Source organism: Zalophus californianus, chromosome 3 (assembly GCF_009762305.2).
Source record: "Zalophus californianus isolate mZalCal1 chromosome 3, mZalCal1.pri.v2, whole genome shotgun sequence".
In the NCBI taxonomy this organism is placed as follows: Eukaryota; Metazoa; Chordata; class Mammalia; order Carnivora; family Otariidae; genus Zalophus; species Zalophus californianus.
This window is the reverse complement of record NC_045597.1, coordinates 53,866,381-53,891,748: the sequence shown is the minus strand read 5'-3', so window position 1 is coordinate 53,891,748 and position 25,368 is coordinate 53,866,381. Positions and strand designations below refer to the sequence as shown.

Genomic DNA, 25,368 nt, shown 5'->3' with positions numbered 1-25,368 from the left:
TTCTAACTGTGCCTTCCTAACTATTCAAAAATTCAGGTTTAATCATATGGTTAATTCAGTGCTATAATTTCCTTAATCCCATGCTTATTAGATCAATAACTGTTTAAGCAAGATTGGATCTGCTGTTGGTTGGCCCCACCCCTAATATCCACTCCTAAGAGCTCATCCTTTTGTCTATATAGCTTTTTGTTCACAGCCCCACAACATTTCATCATTCCAGTAGCACTCTGCCTGGGAGTGTACTAAATATACTAAATGTACAAAAGTACTAAATGAAGTCAAAGTGAGAGAGTTAGGACTTCAAGAGGTTTGGGAGGGCAGCCTTATGAAAGTGAAAATGGCAGAACAGAATGGTATGTGGTCGTGATGACCTACAGAGGGCGCCACATGGTGTTGAAATTCCATCTGCAAGCCTGTGCAGCTGGTTGGGTGAGCCTTGGTCTGTCTTGAAGTGGAGGCTGGAGGGCTGCCTGCACTGGGTGCAGGGGCTGGGAGGGGGAGGGGCGGGAAGGAGAAAGGAGCCGAGGAGTAAAAATGGCTCTTGAGATTGAGGGGCAATATGAAGCAACTACTCATTGCCCCAGCTTGGAACTTGGACATAGTAATATCTTCAGAGGGCGCAATTGAGTCCTTGAGATGGAGACCAAAAAAGAAAAAGATATGTGTTTGGCTCTTCCTCATTCAGCCACTCCACCCCGGCTTCACCTCTAAGCCCCCAACCCAGGCATTACTTTATCCATACATCTGTATCTGTATGCCAACGCCAGATCTATATCTATAGATCTAGGTATATAGACATACCAAGTCACATTTTTAAACAAGAGCTGCAGAATGCTTGGAAGCAGATGCCCATGAACTCTTTCCAGTCATACCTAGAATTTGTTTTAACCTAAAGTTATGGAGACAGACTTGAAGGGAGACCTCCCCAACCTTGCTAAAATGTAAGTACAAAAAGGCACAAATTGGATGGATATTGATGATGTTATTTCTACTGTGACATCATCCATAGACTCCTAGTGTCTTTGCTTTGCTTCCCTATAGTGATCACAACATAAATTACTTGTCTTGTTTGACTTCCTTGTTCACCAAAGTTGAGCAGATTGTGGCCGTTTTCAACGCTTCTACCAGACAAAAAGCTTGGGACCATTTCTCGAAAGCTCAGCGCAAGAACATAGACATTTGGCGAAAGCATTCTGAGGTTGGTGATTTTATTATTACTTTTTAACCGCCATCACACAGCTGGATTGGCAGAGAATAGTGTGGCTGCAGACATTTCGGGTTTTTGTTATAACGGGCAGCTGTTGTGCCATTGTCCTGTCGCACTGTCAGCCCCAAATCCAGCTCAGATTTGTGCCTTATCCAAAAGAGCAGCTGACTTAATGCTTAGAAAACAGAGTGCTTTTCTACCCCTGCAGAGGGAGAAAAGCATCTCTCCCATTCATAGCAAAGAGCTCGGAAATAAGCCAAGACACTTTGCCTGCCTATTCTGAAGAAAAGTGTAATGTAAAATAGAAAACTGGCTTTTTAAATAAATACGGAGGGTTTTTTTTTTTTCCAGTGTTCTGCAACGTGATGATGATGGTTTGCTCTTTGGGCTAGAAATGGCAAGTATGCCTTTCTTCTGTGCCTTCCCATCGTAAACAATGCCTTAGTCCCCTGTGCTAGCCAGCCGGGTATGTAACAGCTCTCTCCAGAGTGTCTTTCCCCGGGGGCGCAAATGTCCAGGCTAGCCAGGGTCCACCCTTCTGCAGCAATGCATGTGTGAAGTGTGAGTATCCACCCCCAAGGAAAGAGGCCAGAACTTGACCTTCCTTGCCACCTAGAAAGACCAGAATGTGTCATTAGTCATTGGTCGTACAGCTGTTATTTTTAACTCCACAGTGTAGTGTACGCTTTGAACCTGTCACTTAAAAGTAAGTATACTATCTTTGTTTGCTTATTTGTTTTTTTTTTTTAATGAGAGAATGTTTTCCATTTGGATGCCTTTCCATCTCTAGCATGTTAATATTAAAGTTCTCTAAATGATATTCCCCTCTTTCAAAATCCCCAAACTTATAGAAGGTAAGGTTTGTTTATTTAATGATTTGGGCTTACACTTGTAAAATAAGTGTTGTATATGGAGTTTGAGGAACCACAAAGTACTATAATATCAATCATTTGGGTAGCATTTTAAGTGCCGATTAACTAATGCTAAATTACAGCTGAATACCAATGGCACTAGATGTAACATCCACATGAATACCAAATGAATTCTTTATTATCACTCTTATTATAGCGAATACTGAATGACTTCACAATAATGGGACACTTAAAATGCTAGTGCAATTTATTGTTAAGAAGGACATTTTTTATTTTGTTCACAAATACTTAAGAAGGTGGCTGGTGACTGATGTAGTTCTGTTCCTATGCTCAGGATTATGAGTAAGGAGGAAGTGAGATTTCTCTTTAATTTTTCAGGGCCCAGAAAAACAAAGGGTGCTTACCTGCTGCTCTCTCAGACACTGAATCGAGACCCTAAGTCAAGGTTGATTTTCGGGAGGATAGAGAGTCCTCATTTAGGGTGAAATATACAAATCAAGGGTTATGAAAACACAAATTGAAATCCGTAAACTGTGATTCAGATTTGGGAACGATGGGTCTATAAATTGTTTATCTATTTTTTTTCCTTCACATAAACACCAAACATAATTAAAAAATGTTAAGGGAAAGGCAAGTGGCATTATGCTAATGATCTGGGCATAAAAAGGCTGCCATTAGTATGTGAGTGTTGGAAAATATCCATTATTGATCTAAATCACGCTTCCCACCTGCCTGGTCCTCTGCCCCTAGCCCTGCGTCCCCCGAAGGAACGGAGGAACGGGGGCTGTGGTCCCCGCTGTTGAGCAGGGCATGCAAAGCTTCCAGCTTTGTTCCAAGGAAGCCTGCTTGCTTTGCTCAGTGCACACACGGCGCAGTAGAAATGGATGCATGCAGTCCTGAAAGGTGCTCCTGCAAAGGGCCTTTGTGCCTCTCTGCCACTCCTACCACCTCTTCTGATATTCTAGGAAATAGAATTCTAAATTACCTTTGATTTTCTCTCCTACATGTCGCTTAATTGATTAAATACCAGTTGGTAATTTAACATTGTGGATGATTTCTCTGTTGCGTATAAGCTTGATAATTGGCTTGATTTTTTTCTGCGTTCCCATGTACAGCATCTGTTAATTATCTGCAACACCTTTACAGATTTATGAGAGTGTACAAGCGATTTACTGCTGAACCAGAGGCACCCTGTGGAAACACCCTCGGCTTTTTTTTCCCCTCCAATTTTTTTTTTCTTTCCAACACTCTTCCCCACTGAATAGTTACAGTATGACAGTTTGTCATTCGTTGTGGGAGCTCAACAACAGACCTTTTCACCCTTCTTTATTCTTTCCACCTGACTTTTCCTTGTTTCTAGTATTTTCAGGCCACCTTTTTGGGAACAGGGTTCTTTGTCAGTAGAAAAATTAGCTGTACACAACCTAAAAGCATCCCCACTAATCACGTGACATCCGCCTCCAAGAGCCACTGGTGTTATTTACAGCGGAGTTGGCACCTCTTTCCACTGGCTGGTGTGGCCAAGTGAGGAGGCGTTGCCCATCACCTCCGTGGCCTCTCAAGACTCCCTGTGATGGGCGTCCCTCTCCCAGGGACCCTGACCCTCTGCCCTCCCTCCCCTTTCCCTGTTATCTGCAGTGCTCATTCCCAGGGTTCAGAGTTGACCGTGCAAATACTGCTAGCAATACAGAATTTTCTTTTTGTCCCACTACAGTTAAAATCTGTGAGCTAAGGAGAGAGGAGAGTTCAGAGAACCTATAACACCATAAAATATGCACATCTATCAAATGGGCACTAGAACTGTGCTTAAAATCATGCCATTAATACATTAGGTGTTCTAATTTAGTTTTATTGTTATTCAGAGATTTATTAAAAGCAAAATTATTTTAACTCTTTGGCTTTTATTTAGAGACTTCAATTTCAGTAGGGAGAAAAAGAATAATGTAGTCCCTCCCCTCCTTTGTTTTGTTTTGTTGAGGACAGTACATGTGAGAGAACAGAATTGATAAGGATTCACAAATACACAATATTCAGTAATACAAAATAATGTAATTACTTACCATGAATAATTAGAGTGTCCTGATTTTTAGGTAAGGGAGTAAAAACTTTATTGTGACTCGTTACTTTTTACAGTGAGTTTTCACATACACTCTTTGACTGCAATCACTCCTCTAGTAAGTAGACAAAGTACGATATGATCTACGGTCTTTCAGTGATGTCAGAACAACCATCACAACAAAAACACTAAACGTTACATGATGATGTGAAACACCAAAAAGAAGGCATCGGTTTTATTTTGTCCTCCAGCATCTTTTGCATTTTGCCATTTGGATGTCTGAATGGTGTGTGCATATGATCACACAGGGGCGTGCACACACAGTGTAAGGGCACTATTTTTTTTAAGATGTTATTCATTTATTAGAGAGAAATCATGAGTGGGGGGAGGGGCAGAGGGAGAGTTAGAAGCAAACCCTCCTGCTGAGCAGGGAGCCCATGCTGGCTCAGTCCCAGGACCGTGGGATCATGACCTGAGCTGAAGGCAGATGCTCAACCTTAACCGACTGAGGCACCCAGGCACCCTGCAGGGTCACTATTTTGCATGAAGAATTCCAGTGGTCCACGTTATCAACTTAGCAAACCAAGTGTCTAGCGTAATGCTAAGGAGTTTTGCATGCATTAACTTATTTGATCTTCAAAACTGTTATCATCACAGTATTCCAATGAGTAAATCAAGGTTAAGAGAGATGAAGAAACATTCCTGAATTTACACAGTGGGTCAGTGGTCAACAAGGCCTTTTATAAGTGCCATCGTGCATGTTTCTTATCATTAGCTCAGAGTCCCTCCTTGTGTGCCGGTCATGGCAAGAGGCATTTCTCTGGAATCCTACTAGGTGATATTATTATACCCTTTCTGGCAAATGAGGAAATTGAGACTCAAGAGATGAAATAATTTGCTGAAGACCCCCTGGCTAGTCATTGGTGAGCCAGGATTTATCCCTGGGTCTTTCCACTCCCTACACCCCTCAGAACTTCATTCCAGATTACACGGGGCAGTGTCTGGGAGGGAAACAATTCAGATTCTAAGCGTTCATATGTCAGTCGGAATACACCAAAAGACCACTGGGAAAAGGTATGTTGACGTGTGTCTGTGACTCTGACATCCTCCTATCTTCTGCTTTCAGGAGCTCCGGAACGCTCAAAGTGAGCAGCTCATGGGCATCCGCCGCGAAGAAGAAATGGAAATGTCAGATGATGAGAATTGTGACAGCCCTACTAAAAAAATGCGAGTCGATGAATCAGGTAATGCTGACGACTGCCACACGCGCACCCCTGTGAGACACCATCACGCTCTTCCAGATCTCAGATGGGGCGTAGGTATTGGGAATGGCCGCATAACTCACTTTTACTTGAGTTACACTAAACTTTCATCTTTGAGTGACTCTACCTTTTATTAATAGAACTTTAAACTCCTTCTTAGGAACATGATGATTTAAATTGCTCCAGTTGTTTCTCCATCCGTAGATCTGGGGCTGTTGTACTTTTCTCAGGGATATTTGCCTATTCCCATAAAAATCCTTTTCCAGAGCGTGGCAGCCACCACTGATGCTGAAATACACATAGAATTTGGTTTCAGTCAGTGTACTTCTTACGTGGGAATTGTTTAATCCCAGAAGAAGCTTTCTAGCCTCTGAGCCAATGTGCTGGAGAATTAGAATAGTTTTCCAATAAACGTTGCCTAACCTGTAATCAAAGGGGTGGCCCCTTTTGGTACCAAGAAAGGAGTATCACTCCTTGAGTTGTAAAAAGGAGAGAAGCTGAGAGAGGACCTTGCTTTATGTGCTCTGCCTGAACCAAGAGGCTGATTGAAATCTCTCTCCTCAAATTAGATGTAAATCTCTCAGTATTGCAGGCACGATAAATGCTCACTTAGATGTGGGAGACACCAAGGAGACTGCTTGTCTGAGAGGAAGAGTGTTGTCTAAGGGGCCTGGGAAGGACCACAATTGCCACCATTTCCAAAAAAGGAAATCAGAGGGATTGCTTAGATTTGACCTGTCTCCTCTTATGTACCCATGACTAAAATACCCATCTCAGGCTCTTTAACAAAATCAAGAACAGGAACAGAGGATCTTTGCTGATATGTTTGTAGAAGCCAAAACCAAGATTCCAACATGCTCAGGTCAGCAAGATTGCAAAGTGGTAAGAGTGCTCTGTTTCTCCAGGGTTTAGTGAGGGCCAGGGGCGTAAATGACGATCACAAGAAAATGCTCTGCACCAGGCAGATACAGAAGGGACTTTAATTTCATTAGAGTAGTGGTTCTTAAAAGTGTGGTCCTCAGTCCGGCAACATCAGCATCACCTAGGAACTTAGAAATGTAAATCCTCGGGCCCTACTCAATACCTAAGGAATCAGAAACTCTAGGGGAGGCAGAGGTGGTGGGGGTGTGAGTTTCAGCAATCTGTGATTTAAATCCTCCCGGAAATTCTGATGCGTACTAAAGTTTCAGGACCAGTGCCTTAGAAAATTTCCCTTTCATCCTCAAATTCCACTCATTTAAATCTTTTAGAAGCTTAGCATAAAAGCAGGCACCATGCCACTATTTTTTGAAGCCATACATCCTTTGTCTGAAAAATGAACCTACATTTATGTGTCAATGTATGTCTCTTATTAAGTAGATATGAAATTTCTCAGGACTGCTTGATTATTGGACTTGGACTTGCTTATTTGAGGACAGCAATCTCTATTCGGCAAACCTTCACTTATCAAAAGAAAAGAGCGAGTTTTAATGTGAATTTCTTAAATTTAATGAGATCTTCCGATAAATAAATAATTGTTTTTTCCTCTCAAGAAAGCTTTCGTCATTTTTGAAGTTTCTAGATGAGGGGCAAGTTTACATGAAACTTGGATCTTTAACATTCTTACAAGGTAGGTGTAGAAGAAAAGAACGGAATCCATCAGAAATTCTTATTTGAACCCGTGGCTTTTTTTTTAATTTGGGGGTGATATTTCTTTTTAAACAAGTTATCAATTTCCCAAGTAAGGAATGTGTATAATTTCATAGTCTGCTCGGAAGAGGACAAGAATAAGAATGACTCAGAACAGTCGGCTCCAATGGGGAAGTCTTATAGACCATGGCAGCAAGCCCAGACCCCCAGGATCAGTCCCTGAGCTCTGCTGCGGAAGAACTCAAAGTCCTGTTTGCTCAGCAGGGACACGAGATCCTCTCTGGAAGCTTCACTGAGAGCCTCTTTCCCAGATCTCTGTTGATTTCTCCCCCAGGCATCTGGTAAGAGCCTAAGCAGGAGCTGAACTTTGAGTTCTCCAGGTTTGTTCCTTGGTCAGCGGCATGAATGAACACAGCACCAAGCATGTTCTATACCAAGTGCCGGGGAAAGAGATGGAAGAACTGGAGTTCAAATGCCAGGTTCCCAGGAGTTCAGAATCTTTTTCGTGCTTTTCAAAAATGAGATGGACCAGAGAACGCAACATGTGGTTTATGGGGGAAAGCTCAGGACCAATTAGAGGGGAAGGAAAGCAGCTAACCTTTTTTATTCCAGTGGGCCCTGAAGATCCCGCCAAAAGGCTGGAAGCTGTTTTTCTTTCAGCCCAACATATTCGGGGACACCACTTGACAGCAAGAATTCCCATCTGGTCCTTTGACCAAGCTCCCGCTGGATCCCTGCAAACGGCTGCTGGAAGGGGAGGGATTGAGGCCCTGCAACCTGAGGGAAACACACCTTTCAGCAGTATCATCAGGCAACTCCGCATTCATTTTAGGTGCAAATTGGCATCTGTCCATCACCCAGGAGCAGACATCTCAAAACCTAGTGCTCTGATTCACTGGCGGCAATTGCCGAGGGCACCTAGAAGTAAACGCCTCTATTCTTTTAAAAAATCTCTTGCCCTCCTCCTGTCTGCTCAAACAGTGAGCTTTGGCCTCCAACCTCCCAGTCATTGGGTGACCCAAGACTTCTTGGGAATGCCAGGGGAGAACATCCTTCGTGGAGCCTCCTGCCCGAGAGGACTGTGGCAAGGCCACCTCCTTGTAGGATGCGTGAGGCGGGTCTACCACGGCCTCCCTTGCTCTTCATTTCCTCCTAGAGCAGAGACCAACCTGCATGGGTTTTATTTCTGAGGGGGAGGCAGAGAGAGTCGACTTTGGTTTCTAGAAGAGACAGGATTTTTTTGTGAGGACTTATGTGATAGCTTGGGTTTATTTATTTATTTATTTTTTAAATCCGTGTCTTTTAGCATATCTCTGCTTTTGTGGTTATGAAGAAGATTTCACTGTGCTTTTGCCTTTTACCACACGTAATAACTCCGCAGTGTGTCTTTGGCTAGAGAGTTCTCCACTACTGTCACCACTACCATCTAATTCTGGGCAGGCAGCTCACTGTTCCTTATCAGTTGACTCTTAAGGGGGAAACGGAGTTTGCTGGAGCAAAACTAAGATGCCGATAAAAATGAAAATGAGTTTTGTTAATAAATTTGAAACTCAAGACAGATTTATCAAAGCATTCATTCAAGAAGATTGGCATCCTGCTCCAAAGCCTATGAAGATAATTTTTGATAAAAATTCACATTTATTGCCGCAAAGTCTGCCTCTTACTGGAATTAAGCCCAACTTTAAAAGCCAGATCTATTGCTCCTTCTTCTCCTCCCTCCTCCAGGTTGGCAGTGGGGGTGGGCAGAAGTGCACAGGGAGAAAAGGGAGGAAAAGAGGAAGTCTGTCCAGAGTGTAAGGCCTCGTGTGGGTGGCAGAACCCGATCAGGTGTAGTACTGTGGAGTCCGTGCAGGTAGAGACCTCCCAACTGTACTTACAGTGTCGAGCACATAGTAAGTGCTCAGTCACTGTGTACTCTGCTTGCCTTAGTCACCCTCCAGCACCTGGCCCTGGGCCTTTCACCAAGTAAGTGAATTTTGTTGACTTCAATTGCATATTCGCCTTCTTCTGGTCTTTTTGATGCCTTTGTCCCATAAGTTGATGGGAAGGGTGTAACCCTGAGAACATTTGCTCTAAATTTAAATGGCAAGCACGAAGAAGCTTGTTCAAACAAGGATGATTCATTTCTCCAAAATGTGCAAAACTCTTACGCATTCAGAATCCAGTGCCACGTGCTGAATAGGCTAGGACCCAGAGAGCTGACGCTCAGCATCATTCTAATTATTAACAAACATTTGTCAAGCCCTTCTTGTGCGCAGAGCACTGTAAGCCCAGGAGATATGGAGAGGGCTAGACATAGTCTGTCCTGCCCTCAAGAGTGTGAGATACTTTTTGAAGAGAAGAAACATACATTTGGGGGCGCCTGGGTGGCTCAGTCGTTAAGCATCTGCCTTCAGATCAGGTCATGATCCCAGGGTCCTGGGATCAAGCCCCGCATCGGGCTCCCTGCTCCGTGGGAAGCCTGCTTCTCCCTCTCCCACTCCCCTGCTGTGTTCCCTCTCTCGCTGTGTCTCTCTCTGTCAAATAAATAAATAAAATCTTTAAAAAAAAAAAGAAATATACATTTTAAGTCAATAAAAGTACAGTGCCTAAATGCCTAAAAGCCTAATGCCAAATATGTTCTAAAGCCATTGCTTTAAATTCACTATAAACCAAAATGAATATCACTATCTAGCGTATGCACCTTATCCAGTATATGGTAAGTATAGATTGTACATTGAACACAAATTTTAGAAGAGTAAAGCTAAAATATCTTTTCATAATAGACCACCCTTAAAACATTTCATAACTCACAAACAAGTGTTCTTGGATTTTGATTACACCTCATTTAAACTCTGAGCTCTTTATAGGAGCACATACTCCTTTAATTACGAAAAGTGTTTTCTTGGTTGTTGATTTGCCATGGAAACTTACCACATGTAGGTACAGATTTATTTTTCTAATTTCAATAAGACGTCCAGCAAGGATTTCCCGAATCTTTCAGCTAACTGAATCAAATTAGGGACTCACAATAAAGTTCAGTTGGAATCAGCAGTATTCAGTTTTCTGAATAATTCTACATGTAGCTGAAAGCTTGAGGTTAAAAAAATTAATAGTAATAATAATTACGCTCTCTCTGACTATCCCCTTGATCTCTTTTTTTTTAAGATTTTTTTTTTTATTTATTTGACAGAGAGAGACACAGCAAGAGAAGGAATACAACAGGGGGAGTGGGAGAGGGAGAAGCAGGCTTCCGGCTGAGCAGGGAGCCTGATGTGGGGCTCGATCCCAGGACCCTGGGATCATGCCCTGAGCTGGAGGCAGACGCTTAACAACTGAGCCACCCAGGTGCCCCTCTTTGTTTTTTTTTTAAGGATTTATTTATTTATTGGGGTACCTGAGTGGCTCAGTTGGTTAAGTATCTGCCTTTGGCTCAGGTCATGATCTCAGAGTCCTGGGATCCAGCCCCACATAGGGCTCCCTGCTTAGTGGGGAATCTGCCTCTCTCTCTGCCCCTCCCCCTGCTCTTGCACTCTCGCGTGCTCTCTCTCTCACACTCAAATGAATCTTTAAAAATAAAAAAAGTATTTATTTATTTACTTATTTATTTTAAAGGCGGGGGGTATGGGCAGAGGGAGAGAGAGAGAAGCAGCCTCCCCACTGAGATATAACCTGAGCCAAAACCAAGAATCAGAAGCTCAACCGACTGAACCACTCAGGCGCCCCTCCCCTTGATCTCTTTGAACACTGGGACTGCCATTGTTTTTTCTGCTTTAGTTTATTTCCTATACAAGAGTGTTTTTGAAAGACATAAAGGGTGCCCGACAGATTACAATTTGTCACAAGCCTGAGAAGAGGATTACTGCTGCCCTGGGCACCAGCCTGGGCACAGAAGGAAGGAGCCATTGGACACCAGAGCTGGGTCCTGCTGCCTACTCATGGGGGCCCACTGAAGGGGGCCATGTCACCCACAGCTGGTAGAAGCCTTTAGGAAACACTGCATGTGATCTAAGCAGGCTTACTCTGGAGTTGCTCGGAACTCAGCAGAGGGAAAAGAGTGCTCAGACATGACAAGTGAGATGACTTGGTGAGGCCACAGCCGTGCTGAACTCCCCGCACCAGCAGACCCCCAAGGCAGGGGCACCAGTGGTGAGAGGAAGCGTGGAAGGATAATCTGTTAGCAGACTTCTGTTTTCACATGTGATGACAAACCAAAGGAGAGAAAGAGCAGCGGCGTGTGTCCATCAGCTACCACTGAATTAAAGATGAGCCTTTTATTTTCAACCACAACAGAATGTCTTCTGGGAATCCAAGTGCCAAACAAAGAAATGTGATTAATTAAAACTAATATGGCTGAAAGATGACGAAGGAAATCTTATGATGTGGGCTGAGCAACCTGCTTCATTCTTGAACTCTTGAAATAGAACTTCATTCTCAAGATGCCTAGGCTTTGGCTGCCCACCCCCCAACCTCCTTCCCTTTTAAATCTTGCTAATCTTACCAAAGGAAATCAAACAAATGTTTATTTCAGATATTTCAGTTCCCTGATTTCATGTGCAGTTACAGTTCCCTTTTCATAAAGGACATGTTTTTGAAGAGTGTAGAAATACTTTTTTTTTTTTGTAAATTGCCTTACCTTTTAAATGCAAGAGACAGATGCTATTAAGTTGATCCTCGAGCCTAGGATTCCTTTGTAATAGAAGCATTCCTGTCCAACAAGACTGTTTGTGTGTTTTGTAAAGTCACATTTGAAGCCTAAGCTCTCTTTAAGCTTAGCCCCCTTATAATCTGATTTGTATATAGTACCTGGCAATGTCATATTCCTGACATCTCTCACATAGGCACAAATGCTCTCTAACCATGTGTTTTGTGTAAAATTGATTTGTTCTGCTGAAATTGTGTTGGGTCTAGGAGACCAGAGATTTTGCCCGATACTCTAACCATGCAACTGTGCTGCACGCCTGCAAAACCCAGTAGAACCCTCACTGAGGATCTCAAAGAGTCTACACCTGGTGCATGCTAGCTCGGAGCTGGGGGTGGTTCTCCTAATGGTTTCCCATGTGACAGCCTCGCACAGGGTCTAGCTGCATTTGGGAAGCAGTCTGCGGCTCTGTTAAGCTCTGGCTTCTTGCCTAGTGGCTCAAGCCCCTGGGGCCTGGTGAAGGGCTTGGGCTCATGGGCAGTTGGCAGGCAGAGGAGAAAAGTGAGGAAGTTCACAGCCCGTCCTCACACAGGGAGAACTGCAGAGCCCAGGACCTGGGCAGGGTGTAGACAAATAGCCAGCGTGCAGCCCAAGGTCGCCACACAGCCGCTCAGGCACAGCCCACAGCCCCGACACCTCTCACCTGCCAAAGCACCGCCATAGATTGCAGTTTATTATGTTTTCTGGGCATTTCATTCTGATAAGGTCTGATGCAGGATCATTCCTTAGAAGAGTAGATTTAATCCTGTTTTCTCAGTAGGCTGTAAGGACTCTGAGGGAATATTTATGTAAGAAGATGCAAAGTTGCTATGGAAAATACTATAGCAACCTAACATCTTCCAGGAGTCAGGCAGCCACTTGTAACCGCAATCTAAATTTACATTTATTTTAGTGTCATTTTATCGACACTCTTAGTATCTCATCCTAACAGGATGTTAAAATATGTTTTCAGCCTTCATTTGAGCAAAATTAACACAGTGTTGTTGGAATTTAAGTGTGGTTTGCACAACTTCTGGAAAAAATCAGAATATTTTCAAGGGAGTTTAGATGACAGAATCTGGGTAAGTTTGTAAGTTTTTTTTTTTCTTTCTAAACATAAGAAAGAATTCCTTAGTAGTGTTTATTCCTAATTGTTCCTTTTTTAGTTTGTAAATAATAAATAGGAATTTCTGATCATGAAACGGGGATTATCCTTTTCAACACTGACAATTTGTCAAGTGTCCCTTAGAATCAACTGATTCTAGTTGGTGCTTATAGAAAATACTTGTAGTAGATCAGCTCATTGCCCTCCAGCAGCATGTAACATTTTAGAAATAAAATCTGTTGGTTTTTTTTATTTTTAAAAGATTTTTATTTATTATTTGACAGAGACAGCGAGAGAGGGAACACAAGCAGGGGGAGCGGGAGAGGGAGAAGCAGGCTTCCCGCTGAGCAGGGAACCCAATGCGAGGCTCAATCCCAGGACCCTGGGATCACGACCTGAGCCGAAGGCAGACGATTAATGACTGAGCCACCCAGGTGCCCCTATATGAATTTTTTCATATAAAAATTATACTTGGTCATTTTGGAAAATCTAATGATTAAGAAGAATGAAAGAAGAAAACTGTTATAATACTACAAAAGATGGTTTCGTTTTTTAATCTTTTTTTCTCCTGCACAGTGCAACTATAGAAGTACTTATCTATATATTTTTTAAGTCTCAGAAACAATAATTCTACATGATTTTGTTTTCAGACAGCTCTCCTTCTGTAACAGTGAATTTTTTTTTTAAAGCTTCCTTTTTTAATGTCAATGAAATAGAAAATATAGAGAAAATGAGTGATTATCTTTTCTGGATCATAGGCTTCTTTGCATGAATCTTTGTGAGTCTAAGCTATAATCTTTGAGGTGGTCAGAGTGGATACTTGAGGTTATTAAAAGCCTGATAACTGGACCAGCCATCCCCAAAGCATCTTTTAGGTCCCTTAAATGTGAGTGTGGCAGAGAGGCTATAGATATGAGACTGGTTGGTAGTGGAAAGTTAGTATCTATTGATTTTTCTTCTATACCTCTCCATCTAAAATTTTAAAGTGTGACTATAACACTATTAAAGTGGGACATTGGCCAAAAGAATCAATACCAGACTATATTAAAACATATGCTGTTACCAGCTTCTTAGCACTGATGTACTATTTATGAACATCATTGTCCTAATTCTCCTATGTTTTCATATTGCTTTTTTCATCAAAACACAGTTGGTGACATAGTTATTATATCTTGACTCCTAACACTGTTGCCCACAAGCTTCATTAATCAAAGACCTGACGATGCTAGGTCTACTGCATGAATACAGCAAGCCAGAACAAGAGGACATCCTGTAGAATTCCAGGAAGCCATACACAGTTGAGGGCCTCATAGCTAATGAAAAAAGTAACTGAAAGAAGTAATTACTCTCTTCCCTTTCTTGGAAATTCCACCTGCATGATATGATACTTATACTTAGAAGCCCCTAGACTTTGAAGTTTATAGCAGTTTTCAAATTATTATTACAGTAAGCTCTCCCATGTCTAAACAGCTTAGAGACTCTTCTCTTTTCCTTGGGTGAATGTCCTTGATACCAGGGAGGGACTTAGGGCTCAGCCACTCCTCTCCAGTTCCAGGACACAATGTCTTCAGCCTTCTGGGAAGTGGTTAAGAAAGGAAATTTTATTTTGGATTCCCCAGGAGTAGCAGAGAAATAGGGAGAAACACCTCCGGAGCAGAAGTTGCAAGATGGAATGTATTCATTGTGGTGCTTCAGGTAGGGTGTTGGAGGTTCTTTAATGAGCCCACTATACTTCCAAAGCTGCTGTGTCCCAGAGGCCTTTGCTTTCCACTTGAGGGACATGCATCATTGCCACTTGATGCAGTTATCTAAATTTTCAGTTAGTAGAATTGCTTTAGAAACACGTCAATATCTAACACTGGGATATGGGTTAATTAATTACATATCCATAAGCAACCTTGAGAAAAATCTTACTCTGGCACACTATATCATGGCATGAGAGGTTCTCAGTATATTGCTAAGTGATAAAAATCAGTTACAAATCAATGTATGGATCATTCCAAGTGGTTTATATATGTATTGTATTCACAATTTGTATGTTAGGGGAAAATATGTAAGGATATAGGTCAAAATATTCAGAGTGATTATTTCTAGATGGTGTAACTACAGGTGATTTGTGTTTTCTTCTCTGTGCATCTCAAAAATTTCCACAAAATATACCTGTATTATTTTAATAATTAAACTACAATAAATATTAATTTTAAAATTACCTAAGAGAACCTGTGGTGAAATTCACATTGGTTGGGGAATACCTAACCATTTCCAATTATACAGGAAAATTAAAAGTAGTAACAAATAGTAACCAGTAACAGATGATGGAAGTTTATTGAATTGCCTTCTTTTGCTTTACATGAGGAAATTTCCACATTTAATTTCCAGACCATATTGTCTTAACAATTTCCTATTCCAAGGGCTGATCATATTTTCATAACTATTAAATTAAGAGTCAAGAAATAATTCAAGTTCTAAACCGGGCAGCCATGTTGAATTTGCACCCACAGGGAGTGGCAATGATGAGTCTCTTCAGATGTGGAAGAAACCCTTAGAAATCATCTTGTACAACCACCTTCTTTTTTTTTACAGATAGGAATGTGCAGTCACATGTTGAGAAGTTACATTATTTCCCTAAGGTAGCAAGTGGAAAGTCTAGAACTCAGTGCTAGTTTCCGTCTTTCCAGGTTAGTGACCTTCATATGCCACCACTAAGTTTAATGGGAAAAAGAAAACTCCTCAGATGCCTTAAGGGGCATCATAAGAGTCAGTTATCAAATAAAATCAACATCTGCAATGTGCACGGCACCATGATGCCACTTGGGAGGCGAAGGTAGATTGGAGAGCTTATTACCTTAAAATATTACTCTGGACAACGCTGACTGGGGCTTATGTTTAGTCTTCCCATTATTTTCTGTATTTTCTACTAACTAGAAAGAGATTGGCTTCAACATAGGCAGTGCATCCAGCAAACTGTTCTTAAACCCATTCCAACAGAAATGCCAGCTTTTAAAAATATTCAGGAAATTGGCACCGTCTCTTTTCTAGTTGAGTGATACTTATTTCCTCAAAAGCAATCTGTTCTGTGGCTTCAGGCAAGAAGAAGAAGAAATGCTTTGAAGAGGTGAAGTACATTGGGGAAGGAGCTGTGTGCCCTGTCATGCATTTTCTTTGGTGAACCACACATACTGTCCCAATTCTGTTTCCCATTCCCAAACTCTCCAAACAAGTGAAGAGAAAAATTGAGGTACTTCTCAAAACACAGGCACAGACTTGATCGTTGATCTAGAATGATCTGAGCTACAATATTAGCCCTTTTATTTCCCATCTCATCCCATATTTCCTTTGCATCCCCAAGGGCTGGGAAAGCCAACGAGAAGATCACCAGTTTATTGACTCTCTATCTAATTTCAGACTTATTGAAGTACTGTCCCAGCTTCCTTGTTCCTGGGGCCTTTTTTTTTTCTTTTTTTATGAGATGTACTGCTTAATAAATCTCGAAGTCTGAGGGACAGCGTCTACAATAATATCAATCCTAATGAGATGCACAGACTCAGGGACATTTTGATCCAGTAGAGATCTTACAAGTAATATGTCTTCTCCCTCTCCATCCCATGTTTTAATTTAATGAGAAAAATGTGGGGTTTTTTTTTTTACCCCCAAAACAATAATTAGTTGAAATACCAAATAAATTCTGCAAGTTTATATCGGGTAGTTTTTGTCATTACAAGTTTTCAGGTACAACATAAGTGACAATTTGGCAAATCTTGTGGAGGTAGGATAAGATTTATTCTTCTTTTAGTGATTTATCAGTTTTTAAAGAATTGTCTCCACCTGCCATACCCAGACTTTTGTAGTGTAGTTTGTATAATCTGAGTATCCTAAAGCCATCCATTTGTCTATCCTTATTAGCTCTTTGCCTCTGTGAATTATCTCAAGCAATGTCATAGTACAAAGCAGTGATAAAATGAATATTCATTGAATTTTTATGATGTATTTGGGATCATGGTATTTGTCTTTCAGTGCCAGATTAAGGGGAAAAATCAGCAAAGTCCTTTTTAAGACTAATTGAGACTCAGTCTTTGCTCTGAGAGTGTTGCTTATCTACTCTGAAGAATTGTCGTAGCACATGATCAGAGTTCTCCTTTTCCTGGAATAGGCCTGGGTCATGGGTCCATACAGTGTCTGCCCCCAGTACCCTCAGCAGTTAGAGCCTAAGTGAGCAGGTACACTCTGACATAAAGAACTATGGGAGCAGAGATTATCTGTGAAAAGATTGTATAAATCTGTTCATCTTAACTCTGTCTTATCCCTGGTTTATGTTTTGTTTCAAGCAAATAAGAGTGGAAACATGATGACATGGGAGGATCTTGCACCCCGTATGCTCCTTAAAGACTAGTCTGAGGTCCTTTCCTTTCTGAATGGCCAGCATATGGCATTGTACATAGTAGGCGAACAAGAATGTGTGGAGGGGTGCCTGGGGGGCTCAGTCGTTAAGTGTCTGCCTTCGGCTCAGGTCGTGATCCCGGGGTCCTGGGATCGAGCCCCGCATCGGGCTCCCTGCTCCGCGGGAAGCCTGCTTCTCCCTCTCCCACTCTCCCTGCTTGTGTTCCCCTTCTCTCTCTGTCTCTCTCTGTCAAATAAATAAATAAAATCTTAAAGAAAAAAAAAAGAATGTGTGGAATGATGGGATAGGAAATTCGAACTAGGAAGAACTAATTTCTAATCTGTTAAAGGACTTTTTTTCAGTTTAGGACACTACCCCCCCCCCCCAAAAAAAAACCCCACAACTAGTATCTATTTAATCTTTATAGTACTGACCATGTTTTTAGATGAGGACCCTGAGGTCTAATGGAGGTTTACCAACTTGCTCCAAATCTCGTAAGAGGAATGTGGGTTTAAGTCCCTTCTTGTTCTCTGTCCTACCCCCTTTGCCTCCCTCCTGTGTATAATCTCTGCACGACCCTCTGAAATTGACAGGAGCAGGGACACAAAAGAACGTGGCCGGTGTTCTCAGGACTACTGCTGGATGGGGAGTCTGGGTGGCTCAGTCAGTTAAACGTCTGCCTTCAGCTCAGGTCATGATCCCAGGCTCCTTGTTTAGCAGGGAGCCTGCGTCTCCCTCTGCCTCTGCCTCAGCCTGCCACTCGCCCTGCTTGTGCTCTCTCTCTTACTCTCTGTCAAATAAATAAATCAAATCTTAAGAAAAAAAAAAAAAGAATACCCTGGAGTCCCCAGACTACCACACATGTCAGTCCCTTTTCCCTCCTCTGCAGGATCCTGCTTCCATAATTCTACAACAAAGACTCTATGTGTTACTTTTTAGAACAGGAAGAATGACATGTCCTTTCAGGTCATTAAAAGATGGGGGACTATGGCAAGGTGAGGGATGAAGCTAAAATGAGGAATAGCAAAGAAATTAGGTAATATTTGAAACCTTTCCCCCTAGAACTATGTTGAAATTAACGCAGATGGAAAATGTATCTTGATTTTTTTAGTGATTGAAAATTGTTGGGTCTTTGGGCTTTTGAAATAGAAATTAAAACTTAAATTGGACTCTTTGCCCCTTCAATGCAACATTTATGACTCTTAGGAATGTTATAATTGATGCCGGATCATCAGCACCAAGTTAACAGAGCACGTTATATAAAACTATCCATGGCGCCTTCTCTCTCATGTTCAATAAAGAGCTAGCAAACAAGAGAGCTAGTTTCTCAGAGGAATTATTTTAACCTTTCAGAAACAAAATATTTCATGCTAATTCCTGTTTAATTGGAGGGAAGTCATTTCTTTAAAATCATTGAATATGAGTTTGAAGTCTGTTCCATCCCTGACCTCTTTAATTGAATCAAAGTCACCTCATAAACTTGCCCAAACAGCTCTATTTCTCAATTAGAAAAAGGGGTAGAGCTGTTTAAAAGCATTTAGTGTTTGATTAATAGTGCTTAACTGGGGCTTCAGCACTCGCAGAGGGTTTTTAAAGAGTTGCTAGTAAGAATAAAACATTGCTACCTGAAAAATTACACTCATCAAAAACCGAAAACAAATCATTTTAATGAGCAAAGCAAAAACTGCTTTTTGTGGGGATATAAGAAAAATTATCATACTCAATACACAGAGGGTTTTAATATCTGAACAACTCTCTCCCAGGGAAAAATTGCTATAATTTAGCCATCTAGGCATTTTTTAAAATATGTGCACTTTTCCCTGCCCAAGGACTTGGGGAAGATGAATGAAAAGTTTGTCGAAACAGGATTTTGTAGCACCCAAGCTCTGGGGATGAAAAAAGTAATGAGAAGATGTGTCCAGTTGAAGAATGTGAACTAGAACCATCTGAATGGATGAGAAGAAATTAAGAGTTCTGAAAACGAGTTTTTGGAAGGCCTCCTTCCACATTTCCTTCTTACTTCCTGGGCCTAAGGAAGGCCAAGCTCACCTTGATGCTTTTTGGATGAGAGGGTCATTTGGGTGGTAAAATCACCAGAAAGGCTCTGAGGAAATGGATACATGAGTGAGAATTTGAGTCCCTGGAAGAGACTGAATATAGTAAAGAATAACTTGGAACCAGATGAGGTCAGAGGCCTCTGGAGGTATCTGAGTTTTGTTTCTGGTGTGGCTTGGCAAACGATGGGTCCCTTCTGAGCCTCAGCCTTCTCAGTAGTAACATAAGACTCATCCTAAGAGAGTTCACTTGAGGTTGTAAGAAATAACCAAGTAAGGTATTCCATGGCATTTTGCAAATACCTGGTACCGTGGCCATGTGGAGAATGGATACTGGGGAGCAATAACAGAAGGTGTAAATGAGTGGTTCACAGCCCTGCCTCCACGTGGGAAGCTTTCCTAGCAATGCCTCGGAGTTCAGTCCCACTCACGTAAGTTATAAATTACTGCTCAGGTATTTCTGCAGCACAGAGGCTTGAGAAACACTGGTATGTAACATGAGGATTGACGTCTGTCAATAATACGTAAGAAAGAAAGGGAAAAAAGGTTGAGGTAAGGTAATAAAATATGAAAAGACAATAAAAATGAAGTAAAAGATAAAAATGTTTAGTGGAAAGGAAGTGACTGACATAGGCAATGATAAAGGACCGAAGAAAGAAGAAATGAATGGGAGCTCAATTATTAGTTTAAGTATGGCATGCACGACACAGGCGGGCAACCCCCCTCCTCACATCCATGTGACGAACATGTGACATATCCTTCGGCTAGTGGGAAAAAGGCTAGTTGGGAGGAAGGAAAAAAAAATGAAGGTAGTCTGATGCAGAAAAATGTGATGAAGGCCAGGAACATAGTCTCGGCTTTTCTCAGACTCTAAGAGAATAGCCAGGGACTGTTTTCTCATCCATCAGGGGTGAGACAAGGAAGCAGTGATGCCTGGCCCCATGCCAAAGAGAAAAGCCTCCGAGGATCCAGCGATGAGTCTGGGGAGAGCACGCACAAAGGATGGGCCCCCTCTCCTCAGGGGGAAGCTGGTCTGAGGGCCCGGTCAGGGATTGTTAGTTCCCACAGAGCACAGACGTCGAGCTGGGCCTCTCCTGGGTGCAAGCCACAGACCGGCTGCAGCTGGAACTTTCTCCAGAAATATGGCTACGAAGAAAAGTAATACACAACATCCAGTAGATCAGAAAAATGTGTTTTGGAGACACTGCCTGGAGGATTTATGAAAGCATTCAGTCACACTATCATCACGGGAGAGGCAGTAAGTAGCATTCAGAGAGGAGCAGGTAGATAGATTCATGAAATGTGAGAAGGCAAGGCAGGTGGCAGAGAGGCTGGACGGCCATGTTGGATGGTCAGAGCTGGACAGGGGAAGGTCCTTTTAAGAACAGAAAAGCTGTTAGAGAAGGCAGGTGTCAAAAAAATAATGAAAAATATAAGACTGGAAAAAAGAAGAAAGCATGAAGAAATGGGGATTTGGTCCCTAAAAAGCCAGGGAAGTGGTTCTAAAACTTTGGCAGGCACTCCACCCACCCTAGAAAGTGGCTGAAGTGCACGTCCTCAGGGCCCATTCCAGACGCTCAGATTCAGAAGGTTTGGGATGGGTCCAAGAATTCTCATTTAAGAGTTACCAAAGTGGGACAAATGAAGGCTGCATGTGGAACAAACTTTTGAGGAATATTGGCCTTAGTTATTCATACCAGTGTCATTCTGCCGTGGTGATATATTTAGAGAGGATGGGATTCTTTCTCTCCTAATGTCAGGCACAAATACGTGGGTATAAATGAATCTCAATGCTAGTGACCAGGATGGTGGAGAGGATGTGCCTTTACCAGCCTCCACTTCCCCCCGAGCTTAAGAGCTACGTGTTGGTTCTCTCGTAGTAGACCGGATAAAGTTTATATAAAGCATAAAAACTGAGGGGAGAAAAAAGGTTTCTTTACAACTCATCTTTGTTATCCCAAGTATTTGATGTTATAAAAATAAAAACTGTGGGAAAAGTTGCTATTCTTTGCCCAAGATGTTGCCTAGATCTGAGAACATTGTTTAGGTTCTGGCTGACCTTCATTTCACATTTCAGAGTGTGGGTATGTTTTATGTGGGTGTGTGTTTGTGTGTCTGGGGGAGAGGCTGTTAGTAGGAGCAGGAAATCATCACTTCTCGAGAGGAAGGTTTCTTGAAAAAAATTAGAAATGACCATTTGTTAAAAGGGAAAGGAATCCGCATGTTGGTGGAGAAAAAGTGGTAATGGTCCCCACATGGTAATTGCTTCAAGGGAAGGGTTGCTGTTTAAAATTTCTCTCTTTGGACAAGACCAATTGATAGTTAGGGTGAAGTTGCACAGAGCAAAACCCAGTGGTACAGTACTGTCCCCAAGGGAGGCGCTCTGTCTGAAAGGGTGGCGGCCACGGCCGAGGGAGGGGTGACTACCCCCAGACACCTGTGTTATTGTGTGATTTATCTTGGTCTGAGTCTGACTGCTCTAAAAAAGAATCTTTAAAGACTTCAGAAGGTGGGGCTCTTGGATGGTGCAATCAGTTCAGCATCCGACTCTTGGTTTCGGCTCAGGTCATGATCTCGGGGTCCTGGGATCAAGCCCCATGTCAGGCTCCACACTCAGCATGGGATCTGCTTGAGATTCTCTCTCCCTCTCCCTCTGCCCCTCCCACTCGTGCTATTTCTCTCTCTCTCTCTCTTTCTCTCAAATAAATAAAATCTTAACAAAAATAATAATAAAAGCCTTTAAGGGGGGGGGGGTGGAATGTGGCCCTGAGTCTTAGAAATCAACATAGGGATTGGAAGTGAAAAAGAAAATTGAAGTTTAATCAAAAGAAAAGGTAGAGTCGTGGTGGGGCGATGTCCCTCTCAATACACCTGCTGCCTGGATCTGGGCCTCCAACATCCCAGCCCCCTCTTCTCTCCCTCCCCCTGGTCCAGCCCTGGCTGCCTGGGTGCCTTCTCCTAGAGACTGCTGGGTCCTTTGTGAAAGCCGTCTCTACTCAGGCTTCCCTTCAGCTTAGCAATGTGTGAGCCTGACCTGAAGGCCCCTGCCTCACCTTCTTCAGGAAAGAGGCACTCTCAGCAGCCTTTCCCAGCCAGAGGCACTCTCAGCAGCCTTTCCCAGCCAGAGGCACTCTCAGCAGCCTTTCCCAACCCTCCTCTCCTTTGGGCCTCCTTCCACACCCTGTGGTATGGAGAGCCCCTTCTGGCTGCCACCACGTCCACACAGGGAGTGGTTCTTCTCACAGCTGGGCAGGGAGCTACTGAGGTCAGACGGGGCTGTGCTTAGCCCAGAGTAGGCGCTCTGCTAAGATTTGCGGGGTTTGCTGATAGGTGCCTGCCTGAGGCCTCAAAAGGCATCCCTCAGGCCACAGAGCATCCTTCAACAGTATTTTAAATGGCAGACTTCGCCTGCCATTGAAAGAAGTGGGCAAGCCTCTTTCCTTCGCTTATTTTGCCCTGAGGACAGTGAGGGGGAGTTGGGGGTGATATCAGAGGCTATAAGGTCGGTGGCAAAGCAGGAAGGCATGATGTGAATTCTCAGTAGTTTCTGCACCAGCGGTACCTCACGGCCGCTGCTGCTGCCGTAAACCCCTTCGTTAGGAAGAGCTGTGTGCAGGGACAAACAGAGGATTTTTTTTTTTTATTTCCTGAGTCACCTGCTGCCGGTTGTGCCTCCAGACTCACATTTAAGCCATTATAATAACAGGATCTAGCTTACTGCACTCTCCAAATTACTCTTATTCCACTGGCCTCACACAAAGATGGAAATAGACACCGCATTGTGCTTCTGTTTAGCTCTCCCTAATAATAGCTAATGTGCAGACTATAATGCACACTGCAAATATAAAATGTTATGTCAATGCTAAGTTGTAATAATAATAATCCTGCAAAAATGTAGCAGAAGGAATTTCCATGAGCAATTTGAGGAAGATTGCTGCTTCCGCGGTGATACAGGTGTTATGGAAAAACAGATCGATCACAGTTTGTTGGGACCATAGGAGGCTGTCTGGCAGGAGCCTGGCCATGTGGCGGGCGGCCACGGTGCATTTCAGCTCCATGCCTGGACACTGGAGGACCCCAGTCCTTCCCCTGGTCCGCTGAGGGTCGGCCTGGGCCTTGGGGCTTCCTCAGCCCATTCAGAGGAAGTCTTGGGGACAGGACTCTGCGGGAAGGGAGGTTTTCCACCATCTATACTCTTAACTAAAGGTGCACATAGGTGAGGTCAGATGGATGGGGGAGGCATCTAACTTTGGTCCTTGAGGAATCCCATGATCAGCATGAGTGGTTTGGACACAGCTCTCTTAATGGAGCCTTATTAACTGACTGAGGTTCAGGAGCTCAGCAGTTAGCGACTATCAGCATGGCCATCTCAGAGGAGAGCGAGAGACAGAGCAGAAAGAAGATCCCTACGTGGTTTGAGTCAGGCCTCAAGACTGCCCAGAGGGTGCCAGATGGGTCATCCCATAGGGATTCTCCTGCAGAAGATGCATGTGTGTCTATTTTAAAATAGGGGCTCAAGCAGAACACTCCCCAAACAGGGCCACAAATGGAATGCTTTTTCTCTTTTAGCAACAAATTTGCCACTATGGTGGTATCCTTGGCTTCCCCCTCTCTCCAGCTCCAGCTCTGAACTGCACCTAAGCTACCCCAGGCCAGTACCAGAGGTTCTGGAGTCACACTTGCTGAGTATAAACCCTGCACCTCTGCCCAGCTGCACAACCCGCCGTGTCTCTCAAACCCAGCTCCATCAACCTGTAAAATAGAAACAATAATTGTATTCACTATATCATGTTTTTGTGAGGCTGAAAGGAGGTTGTGCAGGTAATATGCTTAGCCCATGGCTTGGCATGTCAGAATTGTTAGCTATTACCACCACCGCTGCTGCTGCTGGGGTGTTGCTACTTTTATTTGGGGGAAATGGGGAAAGGAGAACTCTCGCCCTCACTCCATAACGAGGTGCTTAGGGCATAGGGATGGGGCGGGGGCAGGACAGCCCTCCCCAGTGCAGAGCATGGAGCTGGGGCTCACACAGACGAAGGTCAAGAAATGAAACCAGAATGACAAGCCAAGCATCGCCCCAATTCAGGAACCAAGTGAGAGAGTGAGTGCTGGTCTGAGCAGCAGTTCTCAAAATGGGCTCCTCGCCCCCGCAGCATCGGCACCACCTGAGAACTTGGAGGAACGCAGATTCTCAGGCTTTATCCCGGACACACCAAATTGCCAACTCTGGAGGTAGGGCCCAGAAGTCTGGGCTTCAGCATGCCCACCAGGGGATCCTGATGCAAGCCATTACTGGGATTAGAGGAGCACCAGCTATTTCGTAAATAAGTCCCACATTTTCAGGGGCTTAACAGCAACAAAAATTTTATTCTTGAGCACAGAAGAGTTCAAAGCAGATATTGCTGATCTCTGGGCCCCTTTCCTCCATGGGGTAATTCAGAGACCCAGGCCCATTCCAGCAGCGGGAAGAGACTGATTATTCAGAAGACACACTTCACTCCCTCGTGCCCCACTGGTGAGAACGAGTTCCGTGGCAGCCTCTGGGGCAGTCACCTCTCAGGAACAGCACTGCACAAAGCCAAGAAAAGCATGATTCTGGGTACCTAGTGTGCTGTCTCTGCAAGCCCCCTGCCCCCCAGGCAGCCTGCTAGAAGAGGTGGCATGCAGAGGGTCAGGTGGAGCCTGGGGAGTGGCTAAGTCACCAGCCCACAGGGGCTGGTAGGCAACAGATATGGTGGGGATATCTTCGGGTCTTGGATCCATCCACATCATCCTGTGATCTGGACCTATCAGCACAACTGCCTAGCTGGGCAGCAGCTGATGAAATCCTTGGAAGAGACTCTTTGCGTGTGGGAAAGAAACACATACTTGAGCAGCACCCCACAGGCATTCCAGGAGGATGCCTGGCAGAGCGGGGGAAGAATGCTAAACACAGAGTTCCCCAAAGACCCCGAGAGGAACAGTTCTTGAGAAATCCAGATATTATTAGAAATAATATGTTAAAGTGTTTTGTTATTTAGTTACATCTTGCCTGAGCATGAAAAAGATATTAACATATTGTCAGCTTACTGGGACATAACCCAAAATAACTTACATTCTTCATATAGTGCTAATTATTTTTCTGAGGCTGGCTTAGGCAGTAAGA

At 43.3% G+C, this 25,368-nt stretch overlaps 1 protein-coding gene across 6 annotated transcripts in view; it reads left to right on the top strand.

Annotated features, from left to right (window-relative positions):
• Nucleotides 1-25,368, top strand: part of ENOX1 (ecto-NOX disulfide-thiol exchanger 1) — a 555,783-nt gene that overhangs the window by 418,188 nt on the left and 112,227 nt on the right. For all 6 annotated transcript variants that reach the window (XM_027591387.2, XM_027591386.2, XM_027591388.2 and 3 more), the window contains 2 exons: nucleotides 1,092-1,198; nucleotides 5,262-5,379. In XM_027591387.2, the coding sequence (XP_027447188.1) occupies nucleotides 1,092-1,198; nucleotides 5,262-5,379 (225 nt within the window). The remainder of the gene's footprint in view (nucleotides 1-1,091; nucleotides 1,199-5,261; nucleotides 5,380-25,368) is intronic.